General features: G+C 41.6%; 1 protein-coding gene across 1 annotated transcript in view; it reads right to left on the reverse strand.

The window, feature by feature from the left end:
- smfn (small fragment nuclease) overlaps positions 1 to 24,548 on the reverse strand; it is a 95,265-nt gene that overhangs the window by 31,359 nt on the left and 39,358 nt on the right. Inside the window, exons 4-6 of the mRNA XM_051937696.1 lie at positions 10,785 to 10,896; positions 9,959 to 10,067; positions 9,564 to 9,617 (exon numbers count right to left, since the gene is read on the reverse strand). Of these exons, the coding sequence (XP_051793656.1) occupies positions 9,564 to 9,617; positions 9,959 to 10,067; positions 10,785 to 10,896 (275 nt within the window). The remainder of the gene's footprint in view (positions 1 to 9,563; positions 9,618 to 9,958; positions 10,068 to 10,784; positions 10,897 to 24,548) is intronic.

Below are 24,548 nucleotides of genomic sequence, written 5' to 3' on the forward strand. Positions count from 1 at the left end.
CCAAAAATGGCCACCCCGTTTGCATTCTCAAAATGCTTTAAAATTACTATATATTAAAATATTTTTCCACTTTAACCAACTTGATTTTTTTAATTTGCATCAGTTCTGTCCATGAAAACCAAAATTTCAATCAAATTCAGAATTTTAACCCTTTAAATGCCTGTAATCAAACATAATGCTAATGATTTATAAAGAGAGAAAAGCACAAAATCCCTTTTTTAATAAAAATAATACATGCTGCCTGGTTAATTTTCCAATAATAATTGAAGGTAAATGTTTGTCAATAATTAGGAGTATCAATGGTTTTTATGGATCATTAATTTGTTTGTGCAGTGACAAAAAAGAACAAAAACTCCTACTCAGCATGTTTGTGGCCAAAAATGGCCACCCCCTGTTTTGACAAAATGCTGTAAAAAATACAACATATTAACATTATTTTCTACTTTCAACAGTTAAGTTTTAAAATTAGAATCAGTCCTGACCATAAAATCCAAAATTTCATTCAGCTTCAGCATTTTAACCCTCTTTGTGCTCAAAGACATCCTGGATAATCTGGGAGATGAAGAGCTGTCTCCATTCCAGTGGTTCCTGCAGCAGTCCAACAATATTCAAGGCCTCTCAGCTATCAAAAAGAGCCGACTTCAGTGTCTTTGAAAATAAATCTATCAAATCCGCTATTTCCTCGCTCTTCCTGGCCGACAGCCCGGAGGCCGTGAAACCTTGATTTGAGAAATAAAGCACAGGACTTGTTTACTTTGAACAACAACATGGACTTTGATAGAGAACAAGAGAACTAAAGCAGGGCGTGTGTGAACGTTAAATAGTGTGTTTCAATGAGTGAGTGAGTGTGTGTGTGTACGTGCATGCATGTGTGTGTGTGTGCATGCTCAACAGTGGCAGGATGTGCAAACCACAATAGAGTGGTCTTTGCAGACACACTTTCTGCAGCTGGAGCAAGTGTGGATGCTGTTCTTCTTCTGAAGGTGCACAGTTCACACCTTCTTCTCATTTTGCTGGTGGCCTGTGGGTCACGATCTGACTCTGACTGCTGTATCCCAGCAACAATGGTAGCAATGGCTTTTGAGCGTGGAGGACAAGGCCATCTTGCAGTTTCTGGGGACACCAGCATGTGCCCCAGCTCTTCCAGGAACACTGGAAGGTTTAGAGGACTCCCACTCAGGATGGACTGATTTCCACAGGACAAAGGCATTGTATACCGAGATATCCAGGAGTTTTTAGAAGAGAGCTAGTGGCCAGCGGCTGGTTTTCCTGTCCGACAACTGTAGGTGCCAACAATCTTGTCTAGATTATCCATACTGCCTTTGCACCTACTGCAGTCCAGGATTGCTGCAGGCTTCCTCTTTTCCCCGTTGCTGACTGATGGTTCCCTGTGCTTTGTGCTGAAAAGAAGCACATTCTTCCCTTGCTTGGGCATGTAGGACATCACCATGGTAGTTTTGGTGAAGCAAAGACAGATGACAGAATCTACCTTCCACAGCTGGAGGAGTTGGAGAGGTAGCTCTGGTTTGTTTCTCCTGATTGTGTCAACCAGAGCCAGTTTTCTTCTGAGGAGTTCTTCTGCCAAGACGAACGAAGTGAAGAAGTTGTAAGAAGTGACAGTATGTCCTTGGAGCCCTGCTGTCAGTTGGAGTACAGCCTTCATTGCCTGGTTGACTTCCTGGGAACTACCACGGGGTTTTCCCATGTAAATCTGCATCCTCCAGGCATATGAGATTGCCATATCACAGGTGACCCACATTTTAACGCTGTTCTTGTAAGTGACCTAACGCTTGCTGGGCATTTATTGGCGAAATCCACAGCGACATTTGAATGTAACAAGCTGCTCATCGACACACGTGTCCTCATCTTTAGGAGAGGATGTGTCCTCATCTTTAGGAGAGGATGTGTCCTCATCTTTAGGAGAGGATGTGTCCTCATCTTTAGGAGAGGATGTGTCCTCATCTTCAGGACAGGATGTGTCCTCATCTTCAGGACAGGATGTGTCCTCATCTTCAGGACAGGATGTGTCCTCATCTTCAGGACAGGATGTGTCCTCATCTTGAGGAGAGGATGTGTCCTCATCTTCAGGAGAGGATGTGTCCTCATTGTGGGTAGAAGGTGTCTCTTCAAGTGCAGAGGATTTCTCCCCATCTTTGCTCTCTGATCACACCACAGAGTCATGTGCTTGAAGCAGTGAATATGACCTTCTTGCCATCTTGCCAGGGCTGCACAGAGCAATAGTGGTTAGCACTTCTGCCTTGCAGCAAGAAGATCCCCGGTTCAAATCCCGGCCTGGGCCTGGGCTCTTTCTGCATGGAGTTTGCATGTTCTCCCTGTGCATGCGTGGGTTTTCTCCCGGTACTCCGGCTTCCTGCCACAGTCTAAAAATATGCTGAGGTTAATTGGTTACTCTAAATTGCCCGTAGGTGTGAATGTGAGTGTGATTGTTTGTCTGTATATGTAGCCCTGCGACAGACTGGTGACCTGTCCAGCGTGTAACCTGTCTTCGCCCGAGTCAGCTGGGATAGGCTCCAGCACCCCCTGCGACCCTACTGAGGATAAAGCGGTGCATAGAGAATGGATGGATGGATGGATGGATGGATGCCATCTTGCCAGAGAAGAAATGATCTGGGAACTGTTAGGCTAGTCTAGCATTAGCACTGACTGCACCTGCATGAAGTCCAGGACAGATTTATAAACAATGTTGGAGTTTGTTTTCGTTTCCTGCAGCTGCATCTTTGACCTCGGCAAGGTGTCCTGTGATGTTTTCTTTTTAGAAAGTAGATATTTGAGTGTGTAAGGGCTATTGTGTAGTTGTGTGTGTGGCATTTTCTATGAAAAGAACAAAGTTACAGGTGCTTTCAACATGGGGATCAAAATCAAGTTTGCCTGGGACACTCAACTCTCAATAACCTGCATCAGCAGAAATTCACTGCAAGCTGGATCTAAGATGCAACAATTGATTTCTCTCTCTTTCAAATACATTTTTGTGCTGCAATTTCATACACAGACACAATTTTCATTATCTGACATCCTTAAAGCTCGTGTCCGGAGTTTCCGTTTGTTTTCAATTTATGTATCATTGTTTAACAAAGCTTAAATGTGTTAGTCTAGTTCGATACTATAATACAATGTTAGTATGACGCGATATGAAAATTTATTCTTGAGCTCCGCCTTCTTCTCATAGACCCCCATGTTATTCCAAAAAGCGCCGGTCGCTGCCGACCAATCAAGTTCGAGCTTCAGCTTTGTCATGCTGTCAATCAACGGTTACGCGCACAGCAAGCAAGCCCATGCAGAGGTGGGCGAGCTACGCACTACGCAACCGCGCGCACATTTGTTTTGCTTGTGGAGGAGAGAGCATCAGGGATCAGCAACTTCCAGAAAAGTTGCAGTCTCTTGTCAGGCCAAGAGACTGCAGGACGTTTTTTGGCTCGGGGTGCTCGCGTTGCTCCCCGACCACGGCCTCCATAGCCCGCCTGACGGCTTCGTTTAGATGCCCGACCTCTGGAGGAAGATGTTGGGGCGCCTGGGACATACTCTTCGTCAGAGGAGTCATGCAATTCTGAACTCTAGATAGAAATAAATAAACAATGTAACACATATACATGCGTAAATGCACTAAGTTTGATAAACAACGCCTTCGAGAGGGATACACGAGTGTAATCACATATTGAAACTTTACTCGTTCGTCCTAGCAGATTCATGTTATTTTGGTATTAGGACAAGTTAGACTCAATACAGAATTCTAACGTAATTCCTTTATTATTTACTAAATGTACTAAATGTAGAAGAGTGGAAAACAGCAAAACAGGCAAGATGCTGCAGCACTCCGGGCACTCCTGTCAGGTACTGCGCGCGTGCACAAATAAAGGGGCGAAATCAGAGGGAGGGTGGGTGGGACCAACAGTGTTTTGGGAGACGCTGCGATTCAAACTTCGGACACGAGCTTTAAGATCACACCTATGTCAAAATTGTGTCATTCATTTACTCCATTGGAGGGCAGTAAGCCATCATATGCCCCCTATTGGAAACGAAGAATATTACATGAAATTTTTCCTTTGGCCAAAAATAGACAAATGACACAATCTGGTAGAAAACATTAAAAACTACAATTTTTAAGTGTTAAGTTAGGAATTACAGTGCCTTGTGAAAGTATTTGGCCCCCTTGAACTTTTCAACCTTTTGCCACATTTCAGGCTTCAAACATAAAGATATAAAATTTTAATTTTTTGTCAAGAATCAACAACAAGTGGGACACAATCGTGAAGTGGAACGAAATTTATTGGATATGTTAAACTTTTTCAACAAATAAAAAACTGAAAAGTGGGGCGTGTAATATTATTCGGCCCCCTTGCATTCATACTTTGTAGCGCCACCTTTTGCTGCAATTACAGCTGCAAGTCGCTTGGGGTATGTCTCTATCAGTTTTGCACATCCAGAGACTGAAATTCTTGCCCATTCTTCCTTGCAAAACAGCTCGAGCTCAGTGAGGTTGGATGGCGAGCGTTTGTGAACAGCAGTCTTCAGCTCTGCCCACAGATTCTCGATTGGATTCAGGTCTGGACTTTGACTTGGCCATTCTAACACCTGGATACGTTTATTTGTGAACCATTCCATTGTAGATTTGGCTTTATGTTTTGGATCATTGTCCTGTTGGAAGATAAATCTCCGTCCCAGTCTCAGGTCTTTTGCAGACTCCAACAGGTTTTCTTCCCGAATGGTCCTGTATTTGGCTCCATTCATCTTCCCATCAATTTTAACCATCTTCCCTGTCCCTGCTGAAGAAAAGCAGGCCCAAACCATGAGGCTGCCACCACCATGTTTGACAGTGGGGATGGTGTGTTCAGGGTGATGAGCTGTGTTGCTTTTATGCCAAACATATCGTTTTGCATTGTGGCCAAAAAGTTCCATTTTGGTTTCATCTGACCAGAGCACCTTCTTCCACATGTATGGTGTGTCTCCCAGGTGGCTTGTGGCAAACTTCAAACGAGACTTTTTATGGATATCTTTGAGAAATGGCTTTCTTTTAGCCACTCTTCCATAAAGGTCAGATTTGTGCAGTGTACGACTGGTTGTTGTCCTACGGACAGACTCTCCCACGTCAGCTGTAGATCTCTGCAGTTCATCCAGAGTGATCATGGGCCTCTTGGCTGCATCTCTGATCAGTCTTCTCCTTGTTCGAGGTGAAAGTTTAGAGGGACGGCCGGGTCTTGGTAGATTTGCAGTGGTCTGATACTCCTTCCATTTCAATATGATTGCTTGCACAGTGCTCCTTGAGATGTTTAAAGCTTGGGAAATCTTTTTGTATCCAAATCCGGCTTTAAACTTCTCCACAACAGTATCTCGGACCTGCCTGGTGTGTTCCTTGGTCTTCATGATGCTCTCTGCACTTTGAACAGAACCCTGAGACTATCACAGAGGTGCATTTATACGGAGACTTGATTACACACAGGTGGATTCTATTTATCATCATCAGTCATTTAGGACAACATTGGATCATTCAGAGATCCTCACTGAACTTCTGGAGTGAGTTTGCTGCACTGAAAGTAAAGGGGCCGAATAATATTGCACACCCCACTTTTCAGTTTTTTATTTGTTAAAAAGTATAAAATATCCAATAAATTTCATTCCACTTCACGATTGTGTCCCAATTGTTGTTGATTCTTGACAAAAAATTAAAATTTTATATCTTTATGTTTGAAGCCTGAAATGTGGCGAAAGGTAGAAAAGTTCAAGATGGCCGAATACTTTCGCAAGGCACTGTATATCTATATGCATTGTGTGCTGCTCTTGCTAATTACTTTTTTCTATTTGCTGCTGTTACACTGTAAATTTTGCCATCGCGGGATCAATAAACGTATCAATCTATCTATTATTTTCTGTTAAACAAGGCTTATAAATGTGAAGAATAGCTATTAGTGTCTCAGAGAAGATTCGTCATATTGCAGATTTAGTATCTTGTGCTACCTATAACCTTTCGTTTTTAACCTTAGTTGACTGTAGTCTTTAGTTGGGCACATGCACTTCTGAATGGACAGTCACACTTCTATTATAGATCTGGGACGATGTTTCTGCTGACAGGGTTTATATGATGAACATGTAGAAAAAACAATAATAGAGTTTAATCGGTCAAAGATAAGCACAATTCATAGTATAAAGGTGTAGGTATATAGAGACTATGATAAATACCCTTTAACTCCCTCTTACTGAGAAAATGTGTTGAATGGGGGAAATTGAGTGATAAACAGTTTTACTGTGATATTAGCCAAAAAAAGGAGAATTTTCCACTTAGCACCTATTATAGGGAAAATAAATCACTGTATCAATTTTTTTGCATTGAAAACAACAGTAACAACATGTAAATAAACTGGCATTTAAAGGGTTCAAATCCTAATAATGAATACAAAATTAGTCAATAGGATCAGGACTGACTCGGTGAAAGTGGAAAGAGATATAAATATATTAGGGCTGGGATTATTTTTTAAATTACACCATTTATCAGATCCAGGAACTAATGAAAACAGAATTATTTTATGGATTTCAAACTTTTTAAAGTTCCTTAAACTACTTATGCTTATGTTAGGTGCCATACAGTGGAAAAATGTAATAAATCCAGACTGTATACCATCAAAATCACTTTTTCTATACATCCCATTTTTAAATTAAAAAATGTTTAAATATGTATTTGTCTATTCATTGATTTATCTGTCAACCAAAATTTATTTGAAGTGAAAAACTTTACTTTGTGCGTCAAATATTGCGATTTGACAAAAATTATGATTAATTTACTACAAACCCTGTAATTAATTAGATTCATTTTTCATCACATCCCACTACTAAAATATCTAAATTTTTATGACAATTTTTTTTTGACAAGGACACTTTTGTCCTTAAAGACCTCTGTGTAGCTTTTTCAAATTGATGAATGAGGATTAATGGATACTTACAATTCATTTAAGTTTGGATCTTTCACTTTTGATTGGCCGCAACAGCTGAATATTTACTAAGAAATACAAATCATAGCATTTCTGTTCAGATGAGAAATGAAACAGGATTCGAGAAATACAAACAAACCCCGATCTTATTTAAACTGAAGACAAAATAAAGTTATGTAGTAACATCATGGCTCATGTATACATACATTACAGTTTACAGATCCTTTTCTTGCTTTAACTTCGAATTCCTAAATAAATGGTGCAGTTTGCAAATGAGCAATAAAGGACTATTAGCATCACTTTGGTTGTACTCACTTTCAGCCTGATTTAAAAGAGGTTTAGATAGGATGTCCGATAATATCGGTGGGCCGAAATGAGGAGTAAGTAGTGCAAATGGTGCACACATTGTTAAAAGGTGAATCAGTGTCCTTTTTCATGTCTATTACTGATTGGTTGCTAAACAATATATTTGCACCATGTTGTAGTCAGATGTTACAGTATTACTATAATCTGTATCCTGAGTTTGTGAAGGCAAATATCGTCATTTCTTATTAGTTAGCTAGATTGTAACCTGACCCCGACCCAAAAGGAAAAAAGTTCAGGTTTAGGAATGTTTTTCACTTTAAGCCCTGCAAGTATGGCTGCAGTAACAAGCTTACTGTGCCTGATTAACAATATGTCTGTGGTTTGGAATTATTTCCAAGCCCACATACAGTCACCTCCAAAAGTATTGGAACAGCAAGTTCAATTCCTTTGTTTTGTTGTTGTTGTATACTGAAGACATTTGGGTTTCAGATAAAAAAGATGAATATGACACAAAAGTTAAGAATTCCAGCTTTTATTTCATGGTTTTTACATCAAGATGTGTTAAACAACCCAGGAAAGATTACCTTTTCTTTGAACCCACCCACTTTTCAAGTGAGCAAAAGTATTGGAACAGACATTATTAAATTAACTTAAAGTGAATAACATTTAATATTTGGTGGCATAACTCTTACTTGCAATAACTGCATTGAGTCTGCGACCCACTGACTTCACCAGGCTGTTGCATTCTTCATTAGAAATGCTGTTCCAGGCCTTTACTGCAGCCTCTTTCAGTTCTTGTTTGTTTCTGGGGGTTTATCCCTTCAGTCTCCTCTTCAGGAGGTAAAATGCATGTTCTATTGGGTTAAGGTCCGGTGATTGACTTGGCCAGTCCAAGACCTTCCACTTTTCCCCCTGATGAAGTCCTTTGTTGTGTTGGCAGTGTGCTTTGGGTCATTGTCTTGTTGATGTCATGATGAAGATTCTCCCGATTAGTTTAGATGCATTTTTCTGTAAATTGCCAGCCAAAATGGTTTTGTAGACATCAGAATTCATTCTGCTGTTACCATCATGAGTTACATCATTAATAAAGACTAGTGAGTCCGTTCCAGAAGCAGCCATGCAAGCCCAAGCCATGACACTACCACCACCATGTTTCACAGATGAGCTTGTATGTTTTGGATAATGAGCAGATCCTTTCTTTCTCCATACTTTGGCCTTTCCATCACTTTGGTAGAGGTTAATCTTGGTCTCATCAGTCCATAAAACTTTGTTCCAAAACTTTTGTGGCTGATCTCTGTACTTCTTTGCAAAATCCAATCTGGCCTTTCGATTCTTTTTGCTGATGAGTGGTTTGCATCTTGTGGTATGGCCTCTATATTCCTTCTCTCGAAGTCTTCTTCGAACAGTGGATTGTGACACTTTCACCCCTGCCCTGTGGAGGTTGGCAGTGATGTCAGTGACTGTTGTTTTTCGGTTTTTCTTCACAGCTCTCACAATGTTTCTGTCATCAACTGCTGTTGTTACCCTGGGCCGACCTGTTCGATGTTTGTTGCTCAGTACACCAGTAGTTTCTTTCTTTTTCAGAACATTCCAAATTGTTGTAGTGGCTATGCCTAATGTTTGTGCAATAGCTCTGATTGATTTTCCCTCTTCTCTCAGCTTCAAAATGGTTTGCTTTTCTCCCATAGACAGGTCTCTGGTCTTCATGTTTGCTTAACAGAAAATGCAGTTTTCACAGGTGAAATGCAAAGCCAAAAACAAGAACTATTTAATATCTCTGCAATCGATCTAAAAGGCAACACCTGGGCAACTAGAAACACCCGTCAGTCACACGTTCCAATACTTTTGCTCACTTGAAAAATGGGTGGGTTCAAAGAAAAGGAAATCTTTCCTGGGTTGTTTAACACATCTTGATGTAAAAACCATGACATAAAAGCTGGAATTCTTAACTTTTGTGTCATATTCATCTTTTTATCTGAAACCCAAATGTCTTCAGTACACAACAAAAACAAAGGAATTGAACTTGCTGTTCCAATACTTTTGGAGGTGACTGTATATCAGCATCGGTTGATATCAGAATTGGAAATTTAGAGTTGGACAATATCGGCATATCGGTATTTGGCAAAAAATCCAATATCGGACATCTCTAAATTTAGATAATCTGGATAATCTGCTAATTTGTTTTCTACACCAGTTTTGCTGTGTCAAATTTTGTTGTAGTGGTCTACAAATTTTTGACACCAGCTGAAATGAACCAGAACTGACCTTTCTCAGTTGAACAGCTGATGATTAGGTTGATGAGTGTTTCTTGTCATTTACCTGTGAGTTGCTTTCTTGTGCGGCACCATCTTGAATTCCTCTGGAAACCACCGTCTGTAAGGGTTCACATAAGAAAAGCAAAGCCACATTATTTCACTTTTTCTAAACTTATGTATAGTCTTACAGGTAATTTCTTATGTTGTACTGCTAAGTAGAGAAAAATTAATTGCTGAATCACACAACTTGTTCTGCAATGCAATATAAACATGTTACAAATGAACTGATGAATTCATCAGAAATAATGCCTTGTTCGAAACAGAAAATACAGTACCCTTTAGGAAACCTAAGTACAATCAAATTTCAAAAGATCATGCTTATCTGGAGTATTCTGGAGTTGATTAGGTTTCCACAACACTACATAATCTTAAGACTCTCCACAGTCACACAACACTGGCCTGCTGAGCTCCTTGATGGTGCTGACATCAATGATTCTGTAGTGAAGGTGGTACATGAACTGTGGCATGTACTTGTCCAGGAACCTCTTGTCTGCATGCACGGAGTTACCTGCACAAATAGGAATTATGAGACATGCCTGCTGGAGCAAAATCTGTTCACTGACAAATTATGAGGCTGCAGTACCAGACAATTTTCATGATTGTCAAATTCTCCCAGATGTGACAAACAAATTAAGAGTATAAGTTTAAAGCTATCACTACATAGGCTTACAAGAGTTTATTTGTGAACCATTGCTAAAACAGATGCAGAAGTCACAAGACAGAAACCATAATGGTAACATTTCAGGATGTTAACATTGATTAGATTAGATAGATACTTCAGTCCTCCCCACGAGGAAATTCACAAAACAACATGTTATTAATATAAAGTAACAACGGAAACTCTCCCCCTTAATTCTGTGCGTGTGTCTCTGGGCCATTTTAAAATCAATTTGAGTCACTTCCTCCATTCATTTCTAATGTTTTGTGACACTGTTTGCATTCTGGCTTTGGCTATGTACAACTTGTCCTGATCATCTGACTAAAAGATGAACCTTAATTGACATTTTTTTTAATGCAGCAGTCCTGTTGCTGCATGTGCACTTGCCACTGCAATTGTTGTCACCTATAAAATCATTCGGCATTTATAAACATCTTTGGTAGTTTCAGTACCACAGAAAAACATGTACCATCATGTTCTCTCTCATAACTTGGTTCCTAAATTTTGGTTTTCATGACATCCTTTGTGATATTTTAGTTCTGCTACTGGTGCTAAAACAGAACTCACCAGCAAGAGGACACTGTCCAGGTGGAGTGTGCTGTCTGATGAAGGACAGGAACTCATACTCCGCTTGTTCTAGGGTGATTTTACTATCCCGTACTGCCTGGGTCAGTCCCGACTGAGAAACAATTACAGCACATGACTAAAAACTTTTCAAATACAACTTTATTTGTACAAACACTAAAAAGAAAAAAAATGCCCTCTCTCTTTTTAAATTACTGAAATACAACAGTTTGTCACAGCACAGGCAGATGTTGAGTACATCCAACAGTTTAGGATAAGGTTAGGAACCTGATGTGACTAGAGTACTGTCTGCATTGTAGTCCTTGCATTGACACAGTGTATGTATTAGATCAGATGGCCAGTGCTTTTGTGTGCATGGGTGCACAAATGTAGAGAGGAGTGGATTTTAAATAAAAATGCTAGATGAGATAGAATTTGAAATTATGAAGGACAAAAAAAGATGCAAAGTGTTGGGTCCTAAGGAAAAAAATCTATTACTATATTTTAGAATGTTTGAGGGAAGTAATAAAGGATAGGGATGGATATACAATAAACCCATTATTAAATAGCATCAATAACTACTGTTGACTGCAGGGAGATTCCTTCATCGGGACCACAACTAACCACGTCTACTTTATCAAAGATGGACACCATTAACAAGGAGACTGCAGTAAGTAAAAAACAGTGTGTGTTATGAAAACACATTTTTACTATTTTTATTCCCATCTTGATATCATCAGAAAATTCTCTGATGAAAAATTACTACACTTCAACTCATAAACTTTAGACTCAATGAGCAAAGAGATTTTAAAGACAGTTTAAAAACAATTTTCTAATTTGTCTAGCCTTTGTGACTAGGTCTTTCATCAACACTTGGTCTAATACTGTCTGGATGACATAAATGTAGTGAGATTCAATTTTATTTTGCTTTGTTTTATATATATGAAATAAAGACTTCAAAAATCAGAAAGTGGACTTGCCAAATTCTTGAACCTGTCTGAAAGGCTTCTGCTGCAATTCATGACTTTATGGCAATATCGTAATACTTTATTTGTATTTTATATCATATTCCTTGATCATAGAACCCCCTTCTGGTTCTGTGCTTTCCTCGTGCCCTCCAAACAGATCTCCCAAAGTGTGCTAGTCCAAAATTAACCTGGTCCTACAACGTTACACTTTCTATAATATTTAGCAGCTAGTTAGTATTTTCCACACCATAAGGCGCATCGGATTGTAAGGCGCAGTCTCGATTACGGCGTTTATTTCTGTACTTAAGCCATATATAAGGTGCACCGTATTATTGGGCGCATGCTAAAACAAGGAAACGGAAGCAAAACAGTGAGTTTGGTTGAACTTTATTCTACTACGTATTTAAAAATACACTCACGGGGGGGTGCTGCGGAGCATTAATGGAGTAGGTAGAGAGTTTGGAAGCTCCTGCCATTTACATTTAAATTGTTATTCTTCTGTGCTTTTTGTACACTTTATACAATCTTGCCCTATTTCTTAATACTTTTTATTTGGAAGTGTATCACTGGACTGTATTAGATGGCTGGAAAGAACTCTAAAACCCGCAATACTATTCAGATGCAGCTGAGGCCTAGGGCACAATCCGCATCCTCGTCCTCGAGTGAGCTGTCGGCCCCTACAGAGGTCACCTCGACGCAAGCTAGCCCTGATGTTGCTGCCCTTAAACTCGAGTTGTTGGCTTCGCTGAGAAAAGACATTGTTGATATTTTCAAAAAAGAGCTCCAAGATACTCTCAGGGATGCTCTGTCTACTATTAAGCTCGACCTGCAGGCAGTGAAGACACAGTTGGCGAATGACAAAGCTGCTACCGATGCTACCATGTCCAAGCTAAAAGGTACGGTCGGGGAGATGGAGCACGCTCTCACCGAGTGGTCCGATGATGTCGCCGAAATGAAGACTACCATCAAGTGCCTCACAGTAAGGGTTGCCAAGCTAGAAAATAAATGTGATGACTTGGAGTCCAGGACACGGTGTAACAACGTCAGGATATTGGGAGTACCAGAGGGCCCTGACACCCATACCACAACCGCTGTAGCCGCCCTACTAAAGGAAGCCTTTGGTCTGGTTAAAGAGCCGCTTTTGGACCGGTCCCATAGGACTCCCCAACCCAAACCCAAGCTTGGTGAATGTCCACGAGCCATTGTGTGATGTGTAGATTTCATTACTACAGCAACTGTGTGGACATTTTACATCGCGCCAGAGAGCTCCGGCAGATTAAAGTGAGGGACTTGATCATCTCTGTTTTCCCCGACCACACCGCCAAGATAGTCCGGGCTCGGCCGGCATTCAATGAGGTTAGGCGGCTACTTCGTGGCATTGAAGGTGCTCGATATGACCCGACAGGCGGTGCAAGGGCACCGACTGTCCTTCGGCACCGTTGACCCTATTGAAACCCTAGGGTTTTTTCTTATTATTAGGGTCCGAGCACCGAGGGTGCCGAGGACAGGCGGTGCAAGGGCACCGACTGACCAAGGCACCAGCGGTGCCTGGGACCCTATTGAAACCCTTGGGTTTATTAGGGTCCGAGCACCGAGGGTGCCGAGGACAGGCGGTGCAAGGGCACCGACTGTCCAAGGCACCAGCGGTGCCTAGGACCCTATTGGAACCTTAGGGTTTTTTATTAAACTTAAACTTAAACTTTATTTATTTATATAGCACTTTTCATACAAACAGAGTTGCAACACAAAGTGCTTCACAGATTAAAAACAATCCCACTCCACCCACTCCACCCGCTAACCCGTCTTCCCCAAACCCAAAGATCTAACACACAAGAAAAAAAAAAAACCAAAAAAAAAACCACACAGGCACACTGTAACACGATAACCAGACCCACCCCCCTCTCACCCTCAACCTTACACTAATGCAATGAGTATTAAAATATAATATAAGGCTGGGCAAAGATGAACCAGAAGAGGAGACGCACTCAAGGAGCCGTCTGCACCGAGAGCAGCAGGTCGCCCATGGCAACCAGGGCTCCAAGACAGGACACCGAGAGGAGGAGTGGGAGTGAGCCCCAAACCTCCATCAAGAACCCACAGCACAGCACCCTGGCAGCCACAGGCGAGCCACGCTTCCGATGCAGAGAGCTCCCTCAAGGAAACACTGGAATAAGATAAAAATGATAAGAGCAGATAAAACATAAAAACATAGAACCCAGTATAAGATAACAAAATAAATAAATAATAATGATAAATAAAATAAATACATACACCAGTAAGTGACAAATAATCAGTTACCAATAATCGATTACCAAGTTAAAAGTAAACTGAAAATAAATATCAGTTAAAAGCTTGATTAAAAAGGTGGGTCTTGAGCCTGCTCTTAAAAATATGAACATTGTCTAAGTCCCTGAGCTCCTGCGGCAAGTCGTTCCAGAGTTTAGGGCCGTAAAACTTAAAAGATATCTCCCCCTGAGTCTTTAGATTGACATCGGGAATTTGGAGGAGACGCTTGCCAGAGGAGCGCAGGGTCCGCGAAGGTTCGTAGGGTAAAAGCAGTTCTGAAAGATAAGAGGGCCCAAGATCATTGAGACACTTAAAAACCATTAAAAGGATCTTAAAATCGATCCTAAAAAACACGGGGAGCCAATGCAGCGATCTTAAAACAGGTGTAATGTGGGCCTGCCTTCTGCTCTTCGTCAGGACACGAGCTGCTGAATTTTGTAAAAGTTGTAGGCGAGACCCTATTGTATTTGCTCTGTTTCTTCTTCTTCTTCTTATTATTATTATTAGGGACCGAGCCAGCGGAGCTGGCCAGTAGGGACCGAGCCAGCGGAGCTGGCGAGACCCTATTGTATTTGCTTCGTTTCTTCTTCTTCTTATTATTATTCTTCCCCGCACGTTTCCCTTAATTTGACCCTCTAAACGTGCATAACTTTTTATGAAATTTGGCACGCACGTCGGGTCATGCGAAAATTTCAATATTCTGAAAACAAATTCTGAAAAAACTCTATAGCGCCACCTAGGGACACGAAAATTTCTAAAATCACAAATAACCTCAGCTCTCTGCACAGGAATGTCGTAGAGACACGCAACCACCACTCACGCGTTCGTCTGCTCGATCTCTATGAAAACCTGTCTGCCCGATTTGAGCAATCTTCAATCTAGGGGGCGCTACAACCCAAAATATGAAAACCCTTTAAAGATTATCTCCTCCGAAACCGTACAATATTCCGGCTTCATATTTGGACAGATTATAGTGAATATCCAGCCAAACAAAAGTTATCAAAAGAAAAAGGCTAACTTGTCTAGTTTTTCTTTTATAAGCTGTCAAAGTTTGTCTTCACCTGAAACCATGTTCCGCTTAATTTGACCCCCTAAACGTGCATGTATTTTGCTGAAATTTGGTACGTAGGTCCGGTCTGCTGAAAATTTCAATATTCTGAAAACAAATTCTGGAAAAACTCTATGGCGCCACCTAGGGACACAAAAAAACTGTATAAATCACAAAAAAACCTCAGCTCTGCGCACAGGAATGTCGTGGAGACATGCAACCACCACTCACGCGTTCGTCTGCTCGTGCTCTCCGAAAGCCTATAGACGGATTTGAGCTATCTTATACCTAGGGGGTGCTATGACCCAAAATATGAAAACTCTTTAAACATTATCTCCTCCAAAACCGTACAATATTTCGGCTTCATATTTGGACAGATTATAGTGAATATTCATCCAAGCAAAAGTTATCAAAAGAAACACAGTAACTGCTCTAGTTTTTTTTAAATAAGTTGTCAAAGTTTGTCTTCACCTGAAACCATGTTTCGCTTCAATTTCAACCTCTAAACGTTCATGGATTTTGCTGAAATTTGGTACCCAGGTGCAGTCTCCTGAAAATCTCAATATTCTGAAAAGAATCTGGAAAAACTTTATAGCGCCACCTAGGGAAACAAATACTCCAAACATCACAAATGGCCTCAGCTCGTCGCAGGGGAATGTCGTAGAGACATGCAACCAACATTCACGCTTTCATCTGCTCGAGCTCTACAAAATCCTGCCTGACTGATTTGAGCTATCTTCAATGTAGGGGGAGCTATAATCTGAATATGCAAACCCTTGAAACATTGTCTCCTCCGAAACGGTACAATATTCCGGCAGAGGAACTCCTCTAGCTTACATCTTCGGTCACGGATGGGAGCTGCTTGCCGACCGCGTGGGGGGCGGGGCAAGGTCCCGCCCAATGCTGCTTGCAGCTTTAATTAGGGACCGAGCCAGCGAAGCAGGCCAGCAAAGCTGGCCAGCGGAGCTGGCGAGACCCTATTGTATTTGCTCGGTTTCTTATTAGGGACCGAGCCAGCGGAGCAGGCCAGCGGAGCTGGCGAGACCCTATTGTATTTGCTTCGTTTCTTATTATTAGGGACCGAGCCAGCGGAGCTGGCGAGTCCCTATTGTATTTGCTTCGTTTCTTATTAGGGTCCGAGCACCGAGGTGCGGAGGACAGGCGGTGCAAATGCACCGGCTGTCCAAGGCACCAACGGTGCCGTAGGACCCTATTGGAACCTTAGGGTTTTTTATTATTATTATTATTATTATTATTATCCTGCCAAAAGAACTGCATTTTTCATGGCCTGAACATGCTCGAAAAGTCATGAAAATTTGCACACACATCAGAACTGGCGAAAAATTTCATATTTTTTAGGGCATGTGGAGGTGTGTGCAAAAATGGCTCCATAGCGCCCCCTACAAAATTTTAAAAAGTGGTATTAGGCCAACTCAGAGGGAATTTGGTCTAGAGCTACAAAATTTGGGAGGCATATGCAGCACATCAGGAAACACAAAAAAGTCAATCATAGCCATGCTCTAAACCCAACAGGAAGTGCGCCATCATGCGTTAACTGTACAAAATCTATGATGAACTCCTCCTAGGGGGAAAGTCTGAGCAATCTGAAATATGGCCAGTACATACAGCCGGCCTTCCTGAGAAAAAGTTATCAAAATCTTCCTCCATAGTTAACGGGTGTGGTCGTGGCGGACTGTCGAAATTTGATCCTTCGTCATGAAACAGGAAATGCTATGTAACTCTCCTGAACATGCTCCAATCTGAATGAAACTTTACATGTATGATCACAGACCTGCCTCGATGACATCCATGTAGCAATATTCATTCACAGTCACAGCGCCACCTTGTGGTATCAAGAATTTGACATTTTTTACACTTTCATGTACTATTCTTAGCCTGTTGCTCAGATTCACCTTAGATGTTGTGACAAAAGCCTGAACACATTGATGATGAATCCCAGAAAAAATGGTGACAAGCCAAAAAGGCATGTCTGTGGCGGGACGGCAAAATTTGATGTTTCGCCATGAAAATTGAAGTGTCCATATCTCAGCGGCAAAGGATCCTATCTGTCCCAAACTTCATGTGCTGGACACCAGAACCAGTTTGAGGACATCCACACTGAAAAATTTTAGAAAAAGTCATAGCGCCACCTATTGGTAACAAGAAGTTTAGAAATTACATTTGCATACACCATTGCTCCAAACTTTTTCATATCATTCTGAAAACTGGTCAGCTCATTCTTCACCCCCAGGCAATACCACAGTGTGAAGATTTTGATATTTGATGAAATGCTGTTGCCGTGGCAACGCGTTGTTGTTGTGACAAACAAAGTACTTTTGACAGGCTTAGAATGTTCAACAGCTCACCAAAATTTACACTCACATCACAGTCGTCTCAAGGAATAACACTGTATGCATCTCTGCAGGGCATGTGCTATAGCGCCCCCTACAGTATGTTTAATAAACAGCCCCAGCAGCACGTTTCACCTACATCCACAAAATTTGGGAGGCCTATAGAGCACACCAGGACACACAAAAAAGCCTCTTGGAGCCATCCCCTAAACTCAACAGGAAGTCCGCCATTTTGAATTAAGTGGATAAATTTTCTCTATTTTTTTAATTTTTGAGATCGAACTCCTCCTCGGGGTTTACTCCAAGAGACCTCAAATTTTACTAGGGTATACAACACGATGTTATGATCTAAAGTTATTAAAAGATTCTTCCACAGTCAAAGGGTGTGGACATGGCGACCTCCACAATTTTGATGGTTCGCCATCAAACATCAAATGCTATCTAACTATCCTCTGCATGCTCCAATCTACCTCACACCTCACATGATTAAACGCAGCCCTGTCCTGATCACATTTATAGGCCAAAATACATTCACAGCATGTGCCATAGCGCCCCCTAAAGCATTTAAAAAATAGCCTCCACAGAGACTTTCACCTATGACTATGAAATTTGGCATGCATATGTAGCACGTCAGTGCAAACAAAAAAGTCTCTTGGAGTCATTCTCTAAACCCAACAGGAAGTCCGCCATTTTGAATTAAATGTCAGATTTTTGGTGTTTTTGATCATTTTCAACAATTCATTTGTCACAGGCAATAACTCCAAAACACCTGAATTTGGGAAAATATATAAGACACGCCTTCAGGTTGCATATTTGCGAAAATTGTTCACAAAACTCAAAGGGTGTGGCCATGGCGGCCAAATGAACTTTAATGTTACTCCATGAAGCAGGACGTCTTGTGTAAATCCCCTGTACATGCTGCAATCTGCCTCAAACTTTACACGTTTGATCAGATTCCATTCCTGATGAGCTTCATAGACCAATATACAGTCAGGGAGATAGCGCCACCTAGTGGATGGACAGAAAGTGGTGCATAAATAGCCTGTACATGCTCCAATCTACCTGAAATTTAACCTGTGTGCTCAGAATCCAGCCCTCGTCACATTCATGGGCCATAATACACTCTGTCACAGCATTGCCTGGTGGAAATGCTTGGGGTGGCCGACCAGCAAGGATGCGAGGACCTGTTCAACGCTGCTTGCAGCTTTAATTATTAGGGTCCGAGCACCAACGGTGCCGAAGGACCCTATTGGAACCTTAGGGTTTTTTATTAGGGTCCGAGCACCGAGGTGCCGAGGACAGGCGGTGCAAGGGCACCGGCTGTCCAAGGCACCAACGGTGCCGTAGGACCCTATTGGAACCCTACGGTTTATTAGGGTCCGAGCACCGAGGTGCCGAGGACAGCCGGAGCAAGGGCACCGGCTGTCCAAGGCACCAACGGTGCCGTAGGACCCTATTGAAACCCTACGGTTTATTATTATTATTATTATTATTATTATTATTATTATTTGTCTCTCAGAACAACTGCATTTTTGAGGGCCTAAACATGCTCAAAAAGTCATGAAAATTTGCACACACATCAGAACTGGCGAAAAATTTCATATTTTGTAGGGCATGTGGAGGTGTGTGCAAAAATGGCTCCATAGCGCCCCCTACAAAATTTTAAAAAGTGGTATTAGGCCAACTCAGAGGGAGTTTGGTCGAGAGCAACAAAATTTGGGAGGCATATGCAGCACATCAGGAAACACAAAAAAGTCAATCACAGCCATGCTCTACACCCAACAGGAAGTGCGCCATCATGCGTTAACTGTACAAAATCTATGATGAACTCCTCCTAGGGGAAAAGTCTGAGCGATCTGAAATTTTGCCAGTACATACAGCAGACCTTCCTGAGAAAAAGTTATCAAAATCTTCCTCCATAGTTAAAGGGTGTGGTCGTGGCGGCCTGTCGAAATTTGATCCTTCGCCATGAAACAGGAAATGCTGTCTAACTCTCCTGAACATGCTCCGATCTGAATGAAACTTTACATGTATGATCACAGACCTGCCTCGATGACATCCATACAGCAAGATTCATGCACAGTCACAGCGCCACCTTGTGGTATCAAGAATTTGACATTTTTTAGACTTTCATGTACTATTCTTAGCCTGTTGCTCAGATTCACCTCAGATGTTGTGACATAAGCCTGAACACACTGATGATGAAGCACAGAAAAAATGGTGACGTGTGATGAAAAGGCGTGTCTGTGGCGGGACGGCAAAGTTTGATGTTTCGCCATGAAAACTGAAGTGTTCATATCTCAGCTGCAAAGGATCCTATCTGCCCCAAACTTCATGTGCTGGACACCAGAACCAGTTTGAGGACATCCACACTGAAAAATTTAGAAAAAGTCATAGCGCCACCTCTTGGTAACAAGCAGTTTAGAAATTACATTTGCACACATCATTGCTCCAAACTTTGTCATATCATTCTGAAAATTGGTCAGCTGATTCTTCACCCCCAGACAATACCACAGTGTGAAGATTTTGATATTTGATGAAATGCTGTTGCCGTGGCAACGCGTTGTTTTTGTGACAAACAAAGTACTTTTTGACAGGCTTAGAATGTTCAACAGCTCACCAAAATTTACACACACATCACAGTCGTCTCAAGGAATAACACTGTATGCATCTCTGCAGGGCATGTGCTATAGCGCCCCCTGCAGTATGTTTCATAAACAGCCCCGGCAGCATGTTTCACCTACATCCACAAAATTTGGGAGGCCTATAGAGCACACCAGGACACACAAAAAAGCCTCTTGGAGCCATCCCCTAAACTCAACAGGAAGTCCGCCATTTTGAATTAAGTGGATAAAATTTCTGTATTTTTTTCATTTTTGAGAGCGAACTCCTCCTCGGGGTTAAGGTCTAGAGAGCTGAAATTTTGCCAGGATATACAACACGAAGTTATGATCAAAAGTTATTAAAAGATTCTTGCAGAGTCAAAGGGTGTCGACATGGCGACCTCCAGAATTTTGATGGTTCGCCATGAAACATCAAGTGCTACCTAACTATCCTCTGCAGGCTCCAATCTACCTCAGACCTCACATGATTAAACACAGTCCTGTCCTGATCACATTTATTGGCCAAAATACATTCACAGCATGTTCCATAGCGCCCCCTACAGCATTTTTAAGAATAGCCTCCACAGAGACTTTCACCTATGACTATCAAATTTGGCATGCATATGTAGCACATCAGTGCAAGCAAAAAAGTCTCTTGGAGTCATTCTCTAAACACAACAGAAAGTCAGCCATTTTGAATTAAATGTCAGATTTTTGGTGTTTTTGGTCATTTTCAACAATTCATTTGTCACTGGCAATAACTCCAAAACACCTGAATTTGGGAAAATATATAAGAAACGCCTTCAGGTTGCATATTTGCGAAAATTGTTCACAAAACTCAAAGGGCATGGCCATGGCGGCCAACTGAACTTTAATGTTACGCCATGAAGCAGGACGTCTTGTGTAAATCCCCTGTACATGCTGTAATCTACCTCAAACTTTACATGTTTGATCAGAGTCCAGTCCTGATGAGTTTCATAGACCACTATACAGTCACAGACATAGTGCCACCTGGTGGATGGACACAAAGTGCTGCAAAAATAGTCTGTACATGCTCCAATCTGTCTGAAATTTGACCTGAGTGTTCAGAGTCCAGTCCTCGTTACATCCATGAGCCGAAATACACTTTGTCGCAGCATTGCCTGGTGGACATGCTTGGGGTGGCCGACCAGCAAGGATGCGAGGACCCGTTCAATGCTGCTCGCAGCTTTAATTAGGGTCCGAGCACCAACGGTGCCGAAGGACCCTATTGGAACCTTAGGGTTTTTTATTATTATTATTATTATTATTATTCTGCCAAAACAACTGCATTTTTCAGGGCCTGAACATGCTCGAAAAGTCATGAAAATTTGCACACACATCAGAACTGGCGAAAAATTTCATATTTTTTAGGGCATGTGGAGGTGTGTGGCAAAATGGCTCCATAGCGCCCCCTACAAAATTTTAAAAAGTGGTATTAGGCCAACTCGGAGGGAATTTGGCCGAGAGCTAAAAAATTTGGGAGGCATATGCAGCACATCAGGAAACACAAAAAAGTCAATCACAGCCATGCTCTACACCCAACAGGAAGTGCGCCATCATGCGTTAACTGTACAAAATCTATGATGAACTCCTCCTTGGGGAAAAGTCTGAGCGATCTGAAATTTTGCCAGTACATTCAGCAGACCTTCCTGAGAAAAAGTTATCAAAATCTTCCTCCATAGTTAAAGGGTGTGGTCGTGGCGGCCTGTCGAAATTTGATCCTTCGCCATGAAACAGGAAATGCTGTGTAACTCTCCTGAACATGCTCCGATCTGAATGAAACTTTACATGTATGATCACAGACCTGCCTCGATGACATCCATACAGCAAGATTCATTCACAGTCACAGCGCCACCTTGTGGTATCAAGAATTTGACATTTTTTAGACTTTCATGTACTATTCTTAGCCTGTTGCTCAGATTCACCTCAGATGTTGTGACATAAGCCTGAACACATTGATGATGAAGCACAGAAAAAATGGTGACGTGTGATGAAAAGGCGTGTCTGTGGCGGGACGGCAAAGTTTGATGTTTCGCCATGAAAATTGAAGTGTTCATATCTCAGCTGCAAAGGATCCTATCTGCCCCAAACTTCATGTGCTGGACACCAGAACCAGTTTGAGGACATCCACACTGAAAAATTTAGAAAAAGTCATAGCGCCACCTCTTGGTAACAAGCAGTTTAGAAATTACATTTGCACACATCATTGCTCCAAACTTTGTCATATCATTCTGAAAATTGGTCAGCTGATTCTTCACCCCCAGACAATACCACAGTGTGAAGATTTTGATATTTGATGAAATGCTGTTGCCGTGGCAACGCGTTGTTTTTGTGACAAACAAAGTACTTTTTGACAGGCTTAGAATGCTCAACAGCTCACCAAAATTTACACACACATCACTGTCGTCTCCAGGAATAGGAATGTATACATCTCTGCAGGGCATGTGCTATAGCGCCCCCTACAGTATGTTTAATAAACAGCCCCGGCAGCACGTTTCACCTTCATCCTCAAAATTTGGGAGACATATAGAGCACATCAGAACGCACAAAAAAGCCTCTTGGAGCCATCCCCTAAACTCAACAGGAAGTCCGCCATTTTGAATTAAGTGGACAAATTTTCTCTATTTTTTGAATTTTTGAGAGCGAACTCCTCCTAGGGTTTAACTGCTAGAGACCTGAAATTTTGCCAGGATATACAACACAATGTTATGATCAAAAGTTATTAAAAGATTCTTCCAGAGTCAAAGGGTGTGGACATGGCGACCTCCAGAATTTTGATGGTTTGCGATGAAACATCAAGTGCTATCTAACCATCCTCTGCATGCTCCAGTCTACCTCAGACCTCACATGATTGAACACAGTCCTGTCCTGATCACATTTATAGGCCAAAATACATCCACAGTATGTGTCATAGCGCCCCCTACAAAATTTTTAAAAATAGCCTCCACACAGACTTTCACCTATGACTATGAAATTTGGCATGCATATGTAACACGTCAGTGCAAACAAAAAAGTCTCTTGGAGTCATTCTCTAAACCCAACAGGAAGTCCGCTATTTTGAATTAAATGTCAGATTTTTGGTGTTTTTGATCATTTTCAACAATTCATTTCTCACAGGCAATAGCTCCAAAACATCTGAAATTGGGACAATATATACTACACGCCTTCAGGTTGAGTATTTGTGAAAATTGTTCACAAAACTCAAAGGGCATGGCCATGGCGGCCAACTGAACTTTAATGTTACGCCATGAAGCAGGACGTCTTATGTAAATCCCCTGTACATGCTCCAATCTCCCTCAAACTTAACATGTTTGATCAGAGTCCAGTCCTGATGAGTTTCATAGACCAATATACAGTAACACAGATAGCGCCACCTGGTGGATGGACAGAAAGTGCTGCATAAATAGCCTGTACATAATCCGATCTGCCTGAAATTTGACCTGTGTGCTCAGAATCCAGCCTTTGTGACATCCGTGGGCCTAAATATACTCTCAGTCGTAGCATTGCCTGGTGGACATGCTTGGGGTCGCCGACCAGCAAGGATGCGAGGACCCGTTCAACGCTGCTCGCAGCTTTAATTATTATTATTATTTGTCTCTCAGAACAATTGCATTTTTGAGGGCCTAAACATGCTCAAAAACTCATGAAAATTTGTACACACATCAGGACTGGTGAAAAATTTCATATTTTAAAGGAATTGTAGAGGTGTGTGGCAAAATGGCTCCATAGCGCCCCCTACACTTTCCCACGGCCATCATGTTTCACCTACAGCTACCAAATTTGGTACACATATGCAGCACATCAGACTGAACAAAAAAGTCAGTGACCGCCATATTCCAAACCCAACAGGAAGTGAGCTATTTTAAGTTGAATGTCAGATTTTGCCCATTTTTCATTTTTTTCCAGAGCGAACTCCTCCCAGGGGGAAACTCCAATTCGCCTCAAATTCGACCAGTACATACAGGAGGCCTTAATGAGCAAAAGTTATTAAAATCTTTTTCAAAAGTCAAAGGGCGTGTCCGTGGCGGTCTGTGGAATTTTGATCCTTCGCCATGAAATTTCAAGTTGTGTGTAAATGCCCTGAACATGCTCCAATCTGCCTGAAACTTTATATGTATGATCAGATTCCTGCCCTGATCACATCCATATGATGAAATCCATTCACAGTCAGAGCGCCACCTGCTGGCAACAGAAAATGTCATTTTTTACACTTTGATGTATTATTCTTTGTCTCTTGCTCAGATTCACCTCAAATGTGGTGAAATAAACCTTAACATGTTGATGATTATTCACAGTGAAAATGGTGACGTGTCATAAAAAGGTGTGTCTGTGGCGGCGCGGCGAATTTAGATGTCTCGCCATGACGACTAAAATGTTTATATCTCAGCAAATCCTAATCGTATCTGCCCCAAACTTCATGTGCTGGACACCATTCCCAGTGTGAGGTCATCCACGGTGAAAATTTTGGAAAAAGTCATAGCGCCACCTAT

Source organism: Acanthochromis polyacanthus, chromosome 17 (assembly GCF_021347895.1).
Source record: "Acanthochromis polyacanthus isolate Apoly-LR-REF ecotype Palm Island chromosome 17, KAUST_Apoly_ChrSc, whole genome shotgun sequence".
NCBI lineage: Eukaryota > Metazoa > Chordata > Actinopteri > Pomacentridae > Acanthochromis > Acanthochromis polyacanthus.